General features: G+C 49.1%; 1 protein-coding gene across 1 annotated transcript in view; it reads left to right on the top strand.

The window, feature by feature from the left end:
* The first annotated feature begins 16014 nt into the window (after positions 1 to 16014).
* TXNRD3 (thioredoxin reductase 3) overlaps positions 16015 to 16527 on the top strand; it is a 33489-nt gene continuing 32976 nt past the window's right edge. Inside the window, exon 1 of the mRNA NM_001192109.2 lies at positions 16015 to 16371. Coding sequence (NP_001179038.2) covers positions 16096 to 16371 — 276 coding nt within the window. The 5' untranslated portion in view covers positions 16015 to 16095. The remainder of the gene's footprint in view (positions 16372 to 16527) is intronic.

Raw genomic sequence — 16527 nt, forward strand, 5'->3', positions numbered from 1 at the left:
TCCCCTGCTGGTGAGCCAACCGCTCCAGGTTCAGAGAGGCAAGAATCTGAGTAATTGAGAGGATAGACTTTCATTTCGGTCCCAGCTGTGCTGCCCAAGTGGTGGCTTCACCAAGTTCCTTCGCTGCCCTCTGCCTCAGTGTCCCCATCTGTAAAACAGGCATAAGCACAGTAGGTACATGTAGCGGTGATGTGGGATTGGCTGAGTTGATACACGGCAGCACAGGGACCCAGAACAACAGCTGGCAAAAGGAAACATTCAATTATCACTAGTTATTGTTACTGGACTTACTGGGTGGCTCAGATGGTAAAGCATCTGCCTACAATGCAGGAGACCTGGGTTCGATCCTTGGGTCGGGAAGATCCCCTGGAGAAGGAAATGGCAACCCACTCCAGTATTCTTGCCTGGAAAATCCCATGGACGGAGGAGCCTATTGGCTACTGTCCATGAGGTCACAAAGAGTTGGACACGACTGAGCGACTTCACTATCTATCTGTCTATGCTTACACTATCCATCATCCAGAGAAACCTCCGGAGGTGGGGCTCAGAGAGGGGACATGGCTATGAGATCGCAGAGACAGAATTTGAACTATGGTCCAAACATCTCAGAGGATGAAGCCCTTTCTAAGGCTCCACCGGCTGCAGCGCCTTCCTTGGAGTGTGGTCTGCCTGGCCCTGGGGTGTGAGGCTTGGGATCTGGGATGAAGGCCCAGCAAAGGGTGTGGGCCTGGGAAAGGGGAGAAGGGGCTGCAGCCCCAACTCTCAGACCTGATGGGAGACCATCCTGGCACTGGCTGCCCCACTTCCACCGCCTGCAGCTGCACCCCCTCCCCATCACGGGACTCTTAACAGGGTTCTATGAATTCATTCAAATGTATGCACAAACTAAGGAAACGACACTGCACTGTAATAAGAGCTACAAGTTGACACGATTCCTCCTAGAGCTAGTGGTCATTCTGGCTGCCTGCTTGGCACAATGGTTTTCCAGCCTTCTGTACCTATTAGCAAGGGAAGGAGGTGCCCACCTGGGAGTGTCGGGTGGGGTCTGAGTAGCCAAAGGGGTCTCCATCAGAGCTGCCTGTGCCTTCTCTGCATTCAAGGTCCCACACAGAGCTGGGGCCACACCAGAAAGTGACTGGGGACCGTTCCCTTTCCTCCCATCATCTCTAGCACCCTTCTCAGCCAAGCTAAAAAACACCTTCCAAGTGGAAGCCTTGTGTTTGCTGCAAGATAGGCTTCCTAGGTTTCCACCAGCGTGAGAGAGAAGAAAGTTTTCTTTTAATTTTAGTTGCAATTCCCTGACTATTACTATATCTAAAGTTAAACATCTTTTTATTTGCATGCTGGTCATTGATATTCTTTTGGGCTTCCCAGGTGGCGATAGTGGTAAAGAACCTGCCTGCCAAGGCAGGAGACCTGAGAGACACAGGTTTGATCCCTGGGTTGGGAACATGCCCTGGAGGAGGGCACTGCAACCCACTCCAGTATTCTTGGCTGGAGAATCCCATGGACAGAGGAGCCTGGCGGTTGTAAAGAGTCAGACACGACTGAAGTGACTTGGCACACATTATGCCGGATAGACTGTTTTCATATAGATCTCCACCAATTACATAGATTTTTATATAGCTCTTATCCTTTATTGAAGATTGCATTGTTTTGCCACTGAATTTAAAAAGCCAGCTTCATGGTAAACTATTGTCCACATGTACACAGTACATATCTAGATTTGTTTCTCTATTCTTCAGCTATTTTTATAGCAACTCACCACTGATTTAACTGCTATAACTTCATCAAGTATTTTGAATGTCTCACAAGGAAACTCCCCTGACTGTTTTACCTTTTAAATTTTCTTGAGGGAAAGAAACCATCTTGTTATATATCATTACCAGTCTTCCTGAGCTTTCAGCTGCGGGTGTGTTGGATTTATAGATTGATTTATGGGGGGCCTGATATAGCTAACTCTTCTTGAAGGCCATTCAGTAAACTTTGGTAGGTTTCTTTATTTAGTATTTAGACATTTTTATGAGGTTTCCCTCTAGATATTTTATGGAATTTGTTTCTCTTAAGAATGAGTTCATTTTTCATTTCATTTTCTAATTGGTTTTTGCTAGTATGTAATTAAGCTATTGACTTTTCTATGCTGATCTTATATCTGGCTGCACTGCTAAACTCTTATTGCTTTGCCAATTGATTCTCTTGAGATTTTTCTAGGTAGATGATCATATGGTCTACAGATAATCTCAGTTTTGTTCTTTTTTCCAGTATTAATGACATTTTCCCCTCATACTGGCTAGAATCTCCAATAAAAAGCAATGATAGTGACTCTATTTCATTACCAAGTGGTGACAATTACTGTAGAGTTTCAGTGCCTCTCATCATATTAAGAAAGAACCTAATTTGCTAGAAATTTTGTTTTTTTTTATCATAAAAGTACATATGTTGAGCATTTTCAATAGTGTTTTTGTTCTCTATGACAATAATTACGTGGTTTCTCTTGTACTCTAGAAAAGCAGTGACTTAAACTGGTAGATTTTTTTCTAAAGTTGACACCTACTTGCATTCCTGGGATGGCTCTTAATATACTGCTGAGGTGAATTTGCTAAACTGTTGTTTTTGGCCATGCCTCAAGGCATGTGGGATCTTAGTTCCCGGGTCAGGGATCAAACCAACACCCCCAGCATCGGAATCACAGAGTCTTAACCACTGGACCACCAGCGAAGTCCAGAATTTGCTAATTAAAAAAAATAAAAACTCAATTAAATTTAAACTATGACACTGTAACAATGTTCTGTTCATCATAATTTAAAATTAAGAACACACAACACATTCTGTTAATAAAAACATAATATCTACATATTTTGATATTTTTAATGAAGAGAGAGAAATAGAGAAAAAAAAGTTAAAAACATAAGTGGAAAAAGCACGCTTTCACAGAAACATCTAGACACAAAGAAACAAAAAATGTGAAACTAAAGAAAAGACAAATTAGAGAGCAAGACCAAGAGACTCACAAAACCGTAAAAAAATAAATAGATATATACACAATTATAGTGGTAAGGAATCCACCTGCCAATGCAGGAGATGTAAGAGACTTGGGTTCGATCCCTGGGTTGGGAAGATTCCCTGGAGAAGGACAGGACAAGCCATGCCAGTATTCTTGCCTGGAGAACCCCGTGGACAGAGGAGCCTGGCAGGCAACAGTGCATGGGGTTGCAAAGAGTCAGACACGACTCCAGCGACTTGGCACACACACGTACACAATTGCTGGGGAGAGAAGAGGGAGAAGCAGGCAGGGCCGGGGAAGCACGCTGGGACGCGGGAAGGCAGAGTGCTGTGTGGAAGGCACCCCGTCGTCCATGCGACCCTCGGGCCTCTGTTCTATGTGACACGTTAGTTAGGTGTTCTGCGTGTGTGTTTATGGAGGGGATTGGCATACAGCTTTATTTTCCTGAGCTGTTCTCTTTTATCTCTTCGTCTCTCGAAACAACTATTTTGTGGATCAGATGCATTGCTCTTGTTTGTATCTCAGTCATTTCTACTTTAGTTTTAATTACATCATTCTACTTTTGTGGATTTTTTTTTTTCTTTTTTTTTCTTTTAAGTGAAGTCGCTCAGTCGTGTTTGACTCTTAGCGACCCCATGGACTGCAGCCTACAAGGCTCCTCCGTCCATGGCAGGAGGAGCATTTTCATTTCCTCCGTCCATTTTCTAGGCAAGAGTACTGCAGTGGGTTGCCATTGCCTTCTCCTACTTTTTTGGATTTTTTAATGGTTTTTAAGTAGTTTCTTGATTTGAAAGTTTATTTCCTTTATTTTTGATCTTTTCTAATAAATGCATATAAGGCCCACCTATTCCTTTGAGTACTGCTGTTGCAGAAAAAGATTCTGTGATATGGTATGTCTGTGATCATTTAGACATAAATAGTTCACACATTATATATTTTAATTTTTGCTTTAATCACGAGCTATTAAGATGTATTGTTAATTTCTATTTCTATTGCATTTCAATCAGCCTAAATAATAGCAGCTTTTGCAGCTGAATAAGATTTCCCTTATGTCATTGCACAGGTCAGTTTTTCAGAATATTCTATTTGTGGTTAAAAGAATATTTAATCTCTGTCAGTTGAGTAGAAGGGTGGTTAGATTAAGTTCATTACTTGTTTTATTCAAATCCTCTTTTACTTACTTTTTTCTATGAGAGTTTTGTCACAATTGCACACTAAGACATTGAGGATCTGGTTTTTCTTCTATTTATGGTTCTGCCATGCTCTGGCTCTGTATATTTACAAGTGGAGCTTTAAATGCAGTAAAATGATCATCGGTTACCCTGTGTTCAGCATGACATACCTCTTTCTTTTTCTATTAAACGCTTTGGCCTTGATTCTATCTCATCTGAATTTAGAACTACCCTCTTTTTTGTTTTATTAGCATTTCTTTCCTTCACGTTCATTTTTGCTGGATTATTTCTTTTAGATATTTACTTCATATAGTTTTTACTTTTATCCAACCAGGGTTTTTTCTTTTAATTAATTCAGGTAACCCATTCACACCTAATATGATGACTGACATTGTTAGAATTGTTTGTTCCTTCCTTTGGGTTTGGTTTTGTGTGTGTTATACTTCTTGATTTTTCTCCCCTTCCTTACATTTTGTTATACCAACTGGATTTCCTTAATCTTCTCACCCTTTACGAGTGCTACTTAAGGTTACATTTAGAAACCACTATCTGTAGTTAAGTCACCCCAACAAGTCAGACAACTCAGTTGTCCGCTCCATATACGAGTTCTCTAGAATTTGTGTTCCGTGATTATGCTATTTTTTTCATTACAGTGTAACACACATACTTTACATGCCCACATCTTAGGTGCACAGCTTGGTGGATTTCTCAAGGTGAACATGTCCCTGCCAACAGGACGCAGGGCAACACAGAACACCACCAGGTCTCGTTGAGCTTCCCTGACGCCGCCCTCACTCCCACCACAGGTGAACAGGGCCCGCCAACACCACGGTGCCCAGAGTCTCTCAGCCCACACGTCTGCCTCCGCATCTTCCCCTCCTGTCTGGCTCGTTCCGCTCAGCATCAGGCCCTGTGACTCCTGCACACAGAAGCTCGAGGCGCTGCTGCTGGCTGCGTGCGTGCAGACGCTCCTTCTGCAGCTGTGTCACGAGCGTTTGCGTCGTCCCGGGGTGTGGATATTGCTGGGCTACACGCACAGCCCAGCACCCATCTTTTGGAAGAGGTGCCCACACACTCCTTTTGGATGCTCACCCGGCACAGGGCACGACTGTCCAGAGTCTGAGGACACTGTCAGTGTTCCAGGTGGTGTATCCCGTTGTCATTTAAAATGCTGCTGCTGCTGAGTCGCTTCAGTCGTGTCCGACTCTGTGCAACCCTGTAGACGGCAGCCCACCAGGCTCCCCCGTCCCTGGGATTCTGCAGGCAAGAACACTGGAGTGGGTTGCCATTTCCTTCTCCAATGCATGAAAGTGAAAAGTGAAAGTGAAGTCACTCAGTCGTGTCTGACTCTTCGTGACCCCATGGACTGCAGCCTACCAGGCTCCTCCGTCCATGGGATTCTCCAGGCAAGAGTACTATAGCGGGGTGCCATTGCCTTCTCCTGTCATTTAAAATACCTCACTTTAACCAACCAACACTCATTGACTCTGGTTTTTAAGTATTTATTGTACTTATTTCTTTAGCTGCACCAGGTCTTGGGTCTCACTGCAGCATGTGGGGCCTAGTTCCTGATCAGGGATCGAACCCAGGCCCCCTGCATTAGGAGCATGGACTCTTAGCCATTGGACCACCAGGGAAGTCCCAACACTCATTTATACGTTAAAAAAAAAAGCTTTAACTGTTTTACCCGATCACTGTTGTACCCCATCGTTTCTCTTCTGTAGAGCTCATTGCCCAGCAATTGTGTGTTTTTAGAGAATGTCTGTGGGCCTTAAATAGTTGGCTTCTTGCATGCCTGGAAATGTCTTTATTTTGCCATCACAACGAATGGTAGCATCATAATAGTTAGACTTCATATAAAGTTATAGATTCCAGCTGATTTCCACTGAGAACTTTGAAAGTGCACGTGAAGTCTCTTAGTCGTGTCCGACTCTTTGGGACCGTGGACCACAGCCCACCAGGCTCCTCATCCATCCATGGGACTTTCCAGGCAGGAGTACTGGAGTGGGTTGCCATTTCCTTCTCCAGGGGGATCTTCCCAACCCAGGGGTCGAACCCCGGTCTCCCACATTGTAGGCAGACACTTTTACATCCGAGCCACCAGGGTAGAGAATGTTGAAGATGCCATTTATTACTGCTTTGACCCCTTGAGGGGCCCTCATTCTCAGCATTCTTGCATTTCTTCAGCTTGGGGGGAATGTCCTCCGTCATTTCGTGGAACATCTCCCTTTTCTCTTTCCAGACCTCCTGTGTGATGGCTTTTACAATATTTTTGATGTATCCTTCATGTCCCTTGACTTTTATTTCATGCTTTCTACTTCTTTGTCCTTTTATGATAATTCCTTGCTTAGTTTTCCTAGAATGTGAATATTCCATTTTTGACTTTTGGTTTTCCCTAACTTAGCAATCAAGTTTTTGACCTTCTTTGGTTTTGTTTCTTTTTGTTGCTGTTTTAACAAAGGCTATACACTTGTGCATCTGTCTGAAGCCATTAATTACATTCAGAGTCCCTGTCCTGCTTTCTCTATAAAATTTCCTCCCTCGCTGTTTTGTTGTGTTCCTCTTTAGAGGACATGCTGGAAGGGCTTTCTTGTTACTCACACTCAGAGTCTTGCATCATCTCACAGGTGTGCAAGTAGGTCTGAGCCGTTAGTGGCGTTGGTGCCAGAAGGGACAGTGATCAGACGGTCAGCTGTCTGGTGGGAATGGGGTCCGCCCTCAAGCTGCAGACCCTTGCCTGCCACCCCCCTTTCTTCCTCTTCCCCCTCCCAGGCACCCCTTCCCACTGCCCCCTGGTTTGCAGGCTGGCTAGGTGACTCCACAAAGGAATTGGTTGGTGGGTGCTTGGGAGTCAAAGCTTAGGTGGAGGTGTCCTTGTCCTCCCTAGGTGGGGAAAGAGGGAAGGAGAAAGCCAGGATCTGTGGAAATTCTTCTAAAGCCCAAGGGTTGAGCCAAGAAAATGAGACCAGATGGCATAAGTGGCCACAAAAGGGAACCCAGCATGGCACAGGTGCACACGCCAGGCAAGCAAGGGCATGACCCAGGAGGCTCTCGTGGGCCGCTGCTTGTTCATGGCTGGTCGTTCTCAACCATCCAGGGACTTGAAAGTGGATGGGTGGGGTTAGCCCAGAGCTTCTTGGTGGGATGAAAGGAAACTTGTAGCCCCAGCCCTACTCCCGCAGGACGAGCCCTGAAATGCCACTCCTTGGACTCCTGAGTCCTCCCCTTTCTGGATTTCATAAGATTCAGGCTCCGTGTCTTTTCTTTCTCTGAGGCTCAGTCGTGTCCAGCTCTTTACAAGCCTTTGGATTGCAGCCCACCAGGCTCCTCTCTCCATGGGATTTTTCAGGCAAGAATGTGCAAGTGGGTTGCCATTTCCTCCTCCAGGGGATCTTCCAGACCCAGAGGTCGAACCCGCGTGTCCTGTGCATCCTGCACTGCAGGTGAATTCTTTACCTGCTGAGCCACTGGGGGAGCCCTTTGCTTCTCTGAGACTGGGATAAATCCAGTATAGTGCCAGATTCATGGGCTTTGTAAATGGAGAAAACCCCTCTCCCAGCCCAGGCTTGATGTCTCTGCAACTTAGAATGGCACTCTTGTGTGTGTTATAAACATCTTGTCTGCCAGACCTAAGAAAGTCACGCACACTCTCTGGCTGGTTGAGTTCCTGCCCTGAATCTGTATCCTTCATCACAACTTGACAAAAGAATGGTGCTCTGAGGCCTGTTTTATAGGCTTTCTATTCTACAGGTTTGCTGCCCATTACTACCATCTGTCAGAATCACAGAGCAGTAGTATGTACGCATTACTGTTGGTTGATTTTATTTAGGCACTAATTCTTGTCCCTACCTACCCATTTGTCACATTTGGGGGCTTCCCCGATGGCTCATCAGTAAAGAATCTGCCTGCGATGCAGGAGCCACAGGGGATGCAGGTTCCATCCCCAGAAAGGGAAGATCCCCTGGAGAAGGAAATGGCAACCTGCTCCAGTATTCTTGCCTGAAAAAAGTCCCATGGACAGAGGAGCCTGATGGGATACAGTCCAAAGGGTCGCAGAAGAGTTGGACACGACTGAGCACAAGCGCCTACCTACCTAGGGGCTGTCACTGTTTAAAAAAAGGAGAAAGAAAGGCAAGAAGCACACCCACCCCTCCTCTCGGAAAATTCTCACTCATCACAGTTTAAAGTCAAGAAGCACAAATAATTCTGCAAAATAAGAAAATACAGAAATAAAACAACCAGGATTCTAATAATCAAAGTTGCTGGTCATTCAGTTTAGATACTGGAACTTGCAGAAAGCAGCCACTTTACCAATGACTATTACTCTGCATCTTCAACCCGCAGATACGACACCTCTATGGTTGAGGAGCAAAAGGAATTATTTTAGGTGAGGTCATTCGTGCAAGAGAATAGGAACCGAATCAGGGGCCAACGTGCTGGCTCTAGTTTTATGAGGCCACAATGACCAGTCCTTGGGAGGACAAGAGAAAGAGCGGTGAGTGACAGCACTCCGCCCCCCAAAACACAGCCCGCTCAGTCCCCTTCTGGTTATGTCCCTGAGCCAGCCCTTCCAGGGAAGCCGGGGGCTGCACTTGGATATGTCACAGCAGGAAAGCAGCTAAGGGAGTGGTCTCAGAGCCACAGTCAGTAACTCACTCTTGTCCTCTGGACACCGTCTACAACCACCAAGCAGCCCTCCAGCTCCCTCGAGCTAAAGGACACAGGTATGTCCAAGGAGAGAGTCATGGCCTGAGACAGGCACGGGCGAGACAAGATGAAAACCGCAGCCCCAGGCCCCCACCCTGCACCCTTGCCACCGTGAACCTTCTCTTCTCTGGCTCCAGCCCTACCTTCCCTGAGAGTCAGCCACAGGGCCAGCACCCACTCAGTGCTGACCCCAAGGCCTGCTCCCAGAGTTCCTGGGCCTTGCGGTCTGGGGAAGGGGCATGCTGACATTAATCGGAAAATCACACAAGTGTAGCATTACAAACTGGTCTGTGCAAGGGCCCTGAGAACCTGTCAGAGTTTGGGCTGATGGCACCGTGATCCAAAGCTGCTTACTAGGCTGTGGGTCTTGGGCCCAGCTCCCAGAGGGCGTGGCGCCTCCCTGCCCAGGCCTCTGGGGAGAGGGGCCGTGTCATGTGGGTCCCCTGCAGCCATGGGCTGTGGAGTGCTCCACGCTGCCCCGCAGGCATCCTTCTCCGGCCTTTTCGCCCCTCAGCTCACTGTCTCTTCCTCTCCTCAGCCCCACCCCCTACCAACTTCATGTCGCATCTCCCTTCAGTTCAGTTCAGTCGCTCAGGCGTGTCCGACTCTTTGTGACCCCATGGACTGCAGCACACCAGGCTTCCCTGTCCATCACCAACTCCCGGAGTTTACTCAAACTCATGTCCGTTGAGTTGGTGATGCCATCCAACCATCTCATCCTCTGTCGTCCTCTTCTCTTCCTGCCTTTAATCTTTCCCAGCATCAGGGTCTTTTCCAAAGAGTCAGTTCTTCGCATCAGGTGGCCAGAGGATTGAAGTTTCAGCTTCAGCAGCAGTCCTTCCAGTGAATATTCAGGACTGATTTCCTTTAGGATGGATAGGTTGGATCTCCTTGCAGTCCAACCCAGGGACTCTCAACAGTCTTCTCCAACACCACAGTTAAAGAACATCAATTCTTCAGTGCTCAGCTTTCTTTATGGTCCAACTCTCACATCCATACATGATTACTGGAAAAACCATAACTTTGACTAGATGGACCTTTGTTGGCAAAGTAATGTCTCTGCTTTTTAATATACTGCCTAGTTAGTCATAGCTTTTCTTCCAAGAAGCAAGCATTTTTTAATTTCATGGCTGCAGTCACCATCTGCAGTGATTTTGGGAACCCAAAAGATAAAGTCTCCGTTGGGCACCTACTAAGATGTGGGCTCCAGCTAGTCACGACTTGTCTGGGCCTCAGTTTCCTTGTCTGTGAAAGGAGGGTAACCCAGGTAGCTCAGACAATCGGAAGCAGTTGTGGGGTTTCAACGGGTCAGTATAGGCCAAGCCCAGCACACTTTTTATCCGTCCTTCCTGAAGACGATGCCTGTGCCCGAGCCTTCTGGCGCAGGACCCGGAAATTTGAGATCATGGGGGCGTCTCCACCGTGCCCCGCTGCTCCGCGGAACCCTCCAGGGTTCACACAGCGTGCTCTTAACCTGTTTTCTCAGTGAACTCGAGACAGGTTCGACCTGTTTAAGAGCAGAAGCGGGTGCCGCTGAGCGGGGAGACATCCCGCGGAGGCCCGGCCCCCGCGGTCCCGGGGCGCCCAGGTGCGCCGGCGCGTGCGGGGGGTGGATGGGGGGGGACGCACCTGCGCCCAGGTGGCTGGAGAGGAAGAGCCGCCCACTGCCCCGCTTCCTGAGCGGCCACTGCCGCCTGGCGGCCAGTCGGCTCCAGTCCCCGCTCGCTCCAGCGTCTGAGCCGAGCCCTTCCCGGCCCGGTTGTCTGAGAACCCCCGGGGCTGCGCATCTCCCGTGGGGGCCCTAGGCTGGCGGCTGTACAGGCCGCCCCGCAGCGGACTTCGCCCTCCGCGCGGAGACATCCCCAGGCCGGGGCGGAGGCCACGTGCTCTCGGCGGGAGGCTCTGCGGCCGATGAGAGGGGACCCCGGAGCCGCCCCCACCCCCTCCCTCTTTCCTGGCGAGCTCGTGGCCCCTGTGCGAATGCACCACCGTGCCCTCCCTGGCTCTGTTTATTAAGGCCTCTTTGCAGGGCTTCCCGGCCACGCTAGTGGTAAAGAACCCACCCACCAAGTCAGGAGACATCAGAGTCGTGGGTTTGATCACTGGGTCGGGAAGATCCCCTGGAGGAGGGAATGGCAACCCACTTCAGTATTCCTGCCTGGAGAATCCCATGGACATAGGAGCCTGGCGGGCTACAGTCCATGGGCTTGCAAAGAGTCGGACACGACTGAGCGACTGAACTGAACTGATATATAATATTTGTATATATGCAATACTTTTATTATTTATAGGGACTTGCCTGGTGGCTCAGATGGTAAAGCGTCTGCCTACCATGCAGGAGACTGGGTTCCATCCCTGGGTCGGGAAGATCCCCTGGAGAAGGAAATGGCAACCCACTCCAGTAGTCTTGCCTGGAAAATCCCGTGGATGGAGAAGTGTGGTAGGCTGCAGTCCATGGGGTTGCAAAGAGTCAGACACGACTGAGCCACTTCATTTTCCTTTCTATTATTTATATATATGCAAAAATTTTATATATAAATGAGTTTGACAACAGTATATGTCAAACTTCTAAGCATTCTTTCTAGTTTTCTAATTGTTTTCTTGTTTTATTTATTCCTATCTTCTTTAACAACTTAAGATATAATGCATATGCCATGCGATGTACCCATTTAAAGTAGAAACTCACAGGCATTTAGTATATTTACGGAGTTATGCATCCATGCACAGTTTTGTTTTGTTTCTCGGCTGTACTGGGTCATCCTCGCTGCACTCAGTTTCTCTAGTCGCGAGCCCAGGCTTCCCTTGTGGTGGCTTCACCTGAGGACCAGCGGCTCCGTTGCTCTGTGGCCTGTGGGATCTTCCCGGATCAGGGATCAAATCCGTGTCCTCTGCGTTGGCAGGCAGATTCTTAACCATTGCACCAGCAGGAAAGTCCCACCAGCACCACAATTTTAGAACATTTTTATTCTCAAAAAAGATCCTATAACCCTTAGCTTCCACCCCTCAAGCCTCCCTTTCTTCTTCCCTACTGCCCAGCCCGAGGCAACCACTAATCTACTTTCTGTATCAATATCTTCTTGTCTCTGTCATCTGATTCCTTGACTCTGACTTCAATTAATTAAGAACTCACAAGGGATAAGAGATAATTAATCAGGCTATTTCCTGCCCAAGGAGACATATATGGAAGAAAAAGACAGATTTATTTTGAAAATAAAGGATAGAAAAGGGTATGTATACAGATACTGACAAAAGAAAGTAGATTTGGCCACAGTAATCTTTGGATGAATAGAATTTAAGGACTGAAGAGTTAACAAGGACAAAGGAGGGTGTTTTATGGAAAAAAAAAAATATATATATATATATACACTCCATTAAGAAATTGTGAGTCATGGATTTTTCTGCACCTAACATCATATTCCTGAACTAGTTTTAGTTGTTAACATGCTTTTTATTGCAAGTAACAGAAACCACAACTTCAGCTGGCTTACATAATAAAGGGAATTGAAGGGAAATGCAGTGCTGATTCTAGCAAGAGATGATGGGGAACAGAGTCTGTCTCACGAGCCTCCCCACATCCATGTGACTCTGGGAAGATCCTGTTCCCATCTCCGTCCTTAGTTGTCTCACCCGTTGGAGACAATACCCTCTCCTTTCTGGGGCTGCTGGGAGGAGTGAATAATGAGATATCACACACGGTACCGGTTGTGTGCTGAGCACATACCAGGTGCTGTCCTGAGCACTTTACGTGTATTTCTTGTTTAGCTGCTAAGGCGTGCCCGACTCTTTGCGACCCCGTGGACGGTAGCCCGCCAGGCTCCTCTGTCCAGGGCATTTTCAGGCAGCAGCACTGGACTGTGTCCTCTCCGGGGTCTTCCTGCCCCAGGGATCGAATCCGCATCTCCTGCATTGGAGAGGGAAACGGCAACCCACTCCAATAGTATTGCCTGGAAAATCCCAAGGACGGAGGAGCCTGGCAGGCTACCGTCCACGGGGTCGCAGAGTCAGACACCACTGAGCGACTTCACTTCACTTCCCTTCTCCTGCACTGGCGGCCACTGGCAGTTGCTGAATCCCCTGAGCCACGAGGGTACTGACTCACCTAAATTCACAATGGCCCTTTGAGGTAGGAGCTGACGTGAATCTCCTCCTATGACTGTTGTCTCAGACCACCGCCTAGGAAGCAATGGGGCTGAGATTCAGAGCTAAGCTGCCTGTGCTTTTCTGACCTTAATTGAAACAGTTTCCTAAAAACGGTGTCACAGTTCTGAAAGGCCCACCAGTGAAGCTCTGATGGGTTAACTAGATGTCAGGCCAGGAGCAGAGGAAAACACCAGCTACCCCTATCCTTCCTGTCGGTGACTCACCCTCTAGCCCAGGAGAAGCTGGAGGTGAGGACAGGAAGGGACACGGTAGTAAAGCCCGTCCCAGCCACAAGGTTTATTGTAAAAATAAAAAATCTTGACTGTGGAAGTCTTAAATTTTGAAAACTAAGGTTAGAGGGAAGCCTGGTGTGCTGCAGTCCATGGGATCACAAAGAGTCGGGCACGACTAAGCGAATGAACTGAAAGTTAGAGGCATCCTCAGGGCCAAGGAGATAACTAACTTGGCACAAGGGTACTGAGAACAATAAACCTAAGCTGAAGCTGTGGGCGCCCTGTTTCCTTCTTACCCTCATATTTGTCAACATAAAGCCAATTCCACAGTAAGGTGGGAGACACTGAGAAGGGATCTGCAAGGGGCTGTGCATGAAGGGTCAGCAGGAGACCTGCACTGACCTTGGCCTGCCTGAGAGGGGACCTCAGGTGCCTCCCTCTCATACCATCCCCTAGAGAAAGTTAGATTTGCTGGATGAGGAGCAACATCTAGGCTGAGTAAACAGAAAATGCACAGACCCTAAGGCAGGAGTGTGTCTGCCACACAAGGAGCAGGCAGTGGCTGAAGCACGCTGAGCCAGGCGTCAGGAGATGACCCCTGAGAGGGGCCAAGCATGCCTGCTGGTCTTGTGGTTGAATGTCTCTATTTGGGTTTAATACATTCACCCTGCAGCCGCAGGGGGCTGTAAGTTGTGGTGAGCAAGTTAGCCCCGAATCCCTCCACCCATCCACCCAAATGATGCATATAGGATTCCCATTCTGGCACAGATGACTTCAGTTCAGTTCAGTTGCTCAGTTGTGTCCGACTCTTTGCAACCCCGTGGACTGCAGCACACCAGGCCTCCCTGTCCTTTACCAACTCTGGGAGTTTACTCAAACTCATGCCCATCGAGTGGGTGATGCCATCCAACCATCTCATCCTCTGTCATCCCCTTCTCCTCCCACCTTCAATCTTTCCCAGCATCAGGGTCTTTTCAAATGAGTCAGCTCTTTGCATCAGGTGGCCAAAGTATTGGAGTTTCAGCTTCAGCATCAGTCCTTCCGATGAGTATTCAGGACCGATTTCCTTTAGGATTGACTGGTTGGATCTCCTTGCAGTCCAAGAGACTCTCAAGAGTCTTCTTCAACACCACAGTTCAAAAGCATCAATTCTTCAGCACTCAGCTTTCTTTATTGTCCAACTCTCACATCCTTACATGACTACTGGAAAAACCGTAACTTTCACTAGACGGACCTTTGTTGGCAAAGTCATGTCTCTGATTTTTAGTATGCTGTCTAGATTTGTCATAGCTTTTCTTCCAAAGAGCAAGTGTCTTTTAATTTCATGGCTGCAGTCAGCATCTGCAGTGATTTTGGAGCCCAAGAAACTTAGGGTCCCTTTATTAGAAATGCCTCCAATTAGCCTCCAATTAAATAAATTTATAGTAAAAAAAAAAAGGCAAAATAATGACAATACTTTTAAAAAATAAAATAAAGTACCAAAGATTAAAAAAAAAATGCCTCCAGAATTCCATGCGATAGGGACTGAGGGGTAGCAACCTAGGAAATTCATTTTAAAATGCCGTAGCTATATGAGGTAGCTAATAGAAACCCAGTTGTTGCTGTTTAGTTGCTAAGTTGTGTTCGGCTCTTTGTGACCCCATTGACTGCGGCATGCCAGGCTTCCCTGTCCTTCACTATGCCCCAGAGTTTGCTCAAACTCATGTCCTTTGAGTCAGTAATGTCATCCAACCATCTCATCCTCTGTTGTCCCCTTCTCCTCCCGCCTTCAATCTTTCCCAGCATCAGGGTCTTTTCCAATGAGTCAGTTCTTTGCATCAGGTGGCCAAAGTATTGGAGTTTCAGCTTCAGCATCAGTCCTTCCAATGAATATTCAGAGTTGATATACTTTAGGACTGACTGGTTTGATCGATCTCCTTGCAGTCCAAGGGACTCTCAAGAGCCTACTCCAGCACCTCAATTGGAAAACATCAGTTCTTTAGCGCTCGACCTTCTTTATGGTCCAACTCTCACATCCATACATGACTACTGGAAAAACCATAGCTTTGACTATTGGCCTTTGTTGGCAAAGTGATGTCTCTGCTTTTTAATACACTGTCTAGGTTTCACTAGTATTTTTATTTGCTTTGTGGGATATAAGCTTTAAAAAAATAGCCATCTTTTGTAAAGATGGTTTTTATTTATTCACTCCTTCCAAAAGGTTGAGACGTCCAACCTCACCGAAGACCGTGTATCTAAAGGAGGCATGAAGGGGCTGATGGAATGGAAATAAGAGTGGAAGTAAGCTCTTCACGGGGGGCACCCCTGGGGACCACACGGAGACCCGGCGATCCCGCGGTGCGCGCACCATATCGAGCTAAGAAGACCCTGAAGCCTGACACCCGCCACTTTATGAAGACTGGGCGAGTACAGCACTGCGGTGTCTCAGTGGTTTACTTCGCATGCGCCGAGGGTGGGGCGGGGCTGGGGCGGGACCAGCGGCGTGGGTGGGGCGAGCGTCGGGGCGGGACGAGCGTCGGGGCGGGGCGAGCGTCGGATCTAGCGGTATGGGTGTGGCGAGCGCCGGGGACGGGGCGGAGCCGAGGGCGGGCCAGCGGCGTGGGTGGGGCGAGCGCCGGGGGGCGGGGCGTATCCGGGATTGGGCGACCGCCGGGGACGGGGCGGGGAAGAGGGCGGGGCCAGTGGCGAGGGTGGGGCGAGCGCCCGGGACGGGGCGGGGCCGGGGGCGGGGCAGAGCCGGGAGCAGGGCGAGCGGTCCGGCCTTCACTCCCACTCGGCGCCCCAACTCGGTGTCTGGTTTCTGGACAGGTTCTGCCCGTGCGGGAGCGACACCGCTGTCCTGGCGCAGCCGCCGCCGCCGCCGCCGCCGCCGCCCTCGCGGGCACAGACGTTTTCCACGCCAGGGAGGGGCTCGTCCCCCAGCCGCCGACTGGGCAATGTCCGCGGCGCGGCCGGGCCGCCGTCGCCGCCCGGGCGCCGGGCCCGCCCGCCGGCTCCCGGGGCCGGCCGCTTGTCCGGCGCGGCCCGCGAGGAGCTGCGGCGCCGCCTGCTGGGTCTCATTGAGGGCCACCGCGTGGTCATCTTCAGCAAGACCTATTGTCCGCACAGCACGCGGGTAGGCGGCCAGGGCCCCGGGCCCCCACGGCGCCCCGCCCCGGCCTCGGTCAGGGCTCGTCCGATCCGCCCTCGGCTGGGCCGCGCGGTCCTGCCCTGGCCGAAAGCCTGCTGGACGTGGGCCCCTAGGGGCACCTGAGGGGACAGGTCCCCCGGG

The sequence above is a fragment of the Bos taurus genome, chromosome 22 (assembly GCF_002263795.3).
Source record: "Bos taurus isolate L1 Dominette 01449 registration number 42190680 breed Hereford chromosome 22, ARS-UCD2.0, whole genome shotgun sequence".
NCBI classification, from domain to species: domain Eukaryota; kingdom Metazoa; phylum Chordata; class Mammalia; order Artiodactyla; family Bovidae; genus Bos; species Bos taurus.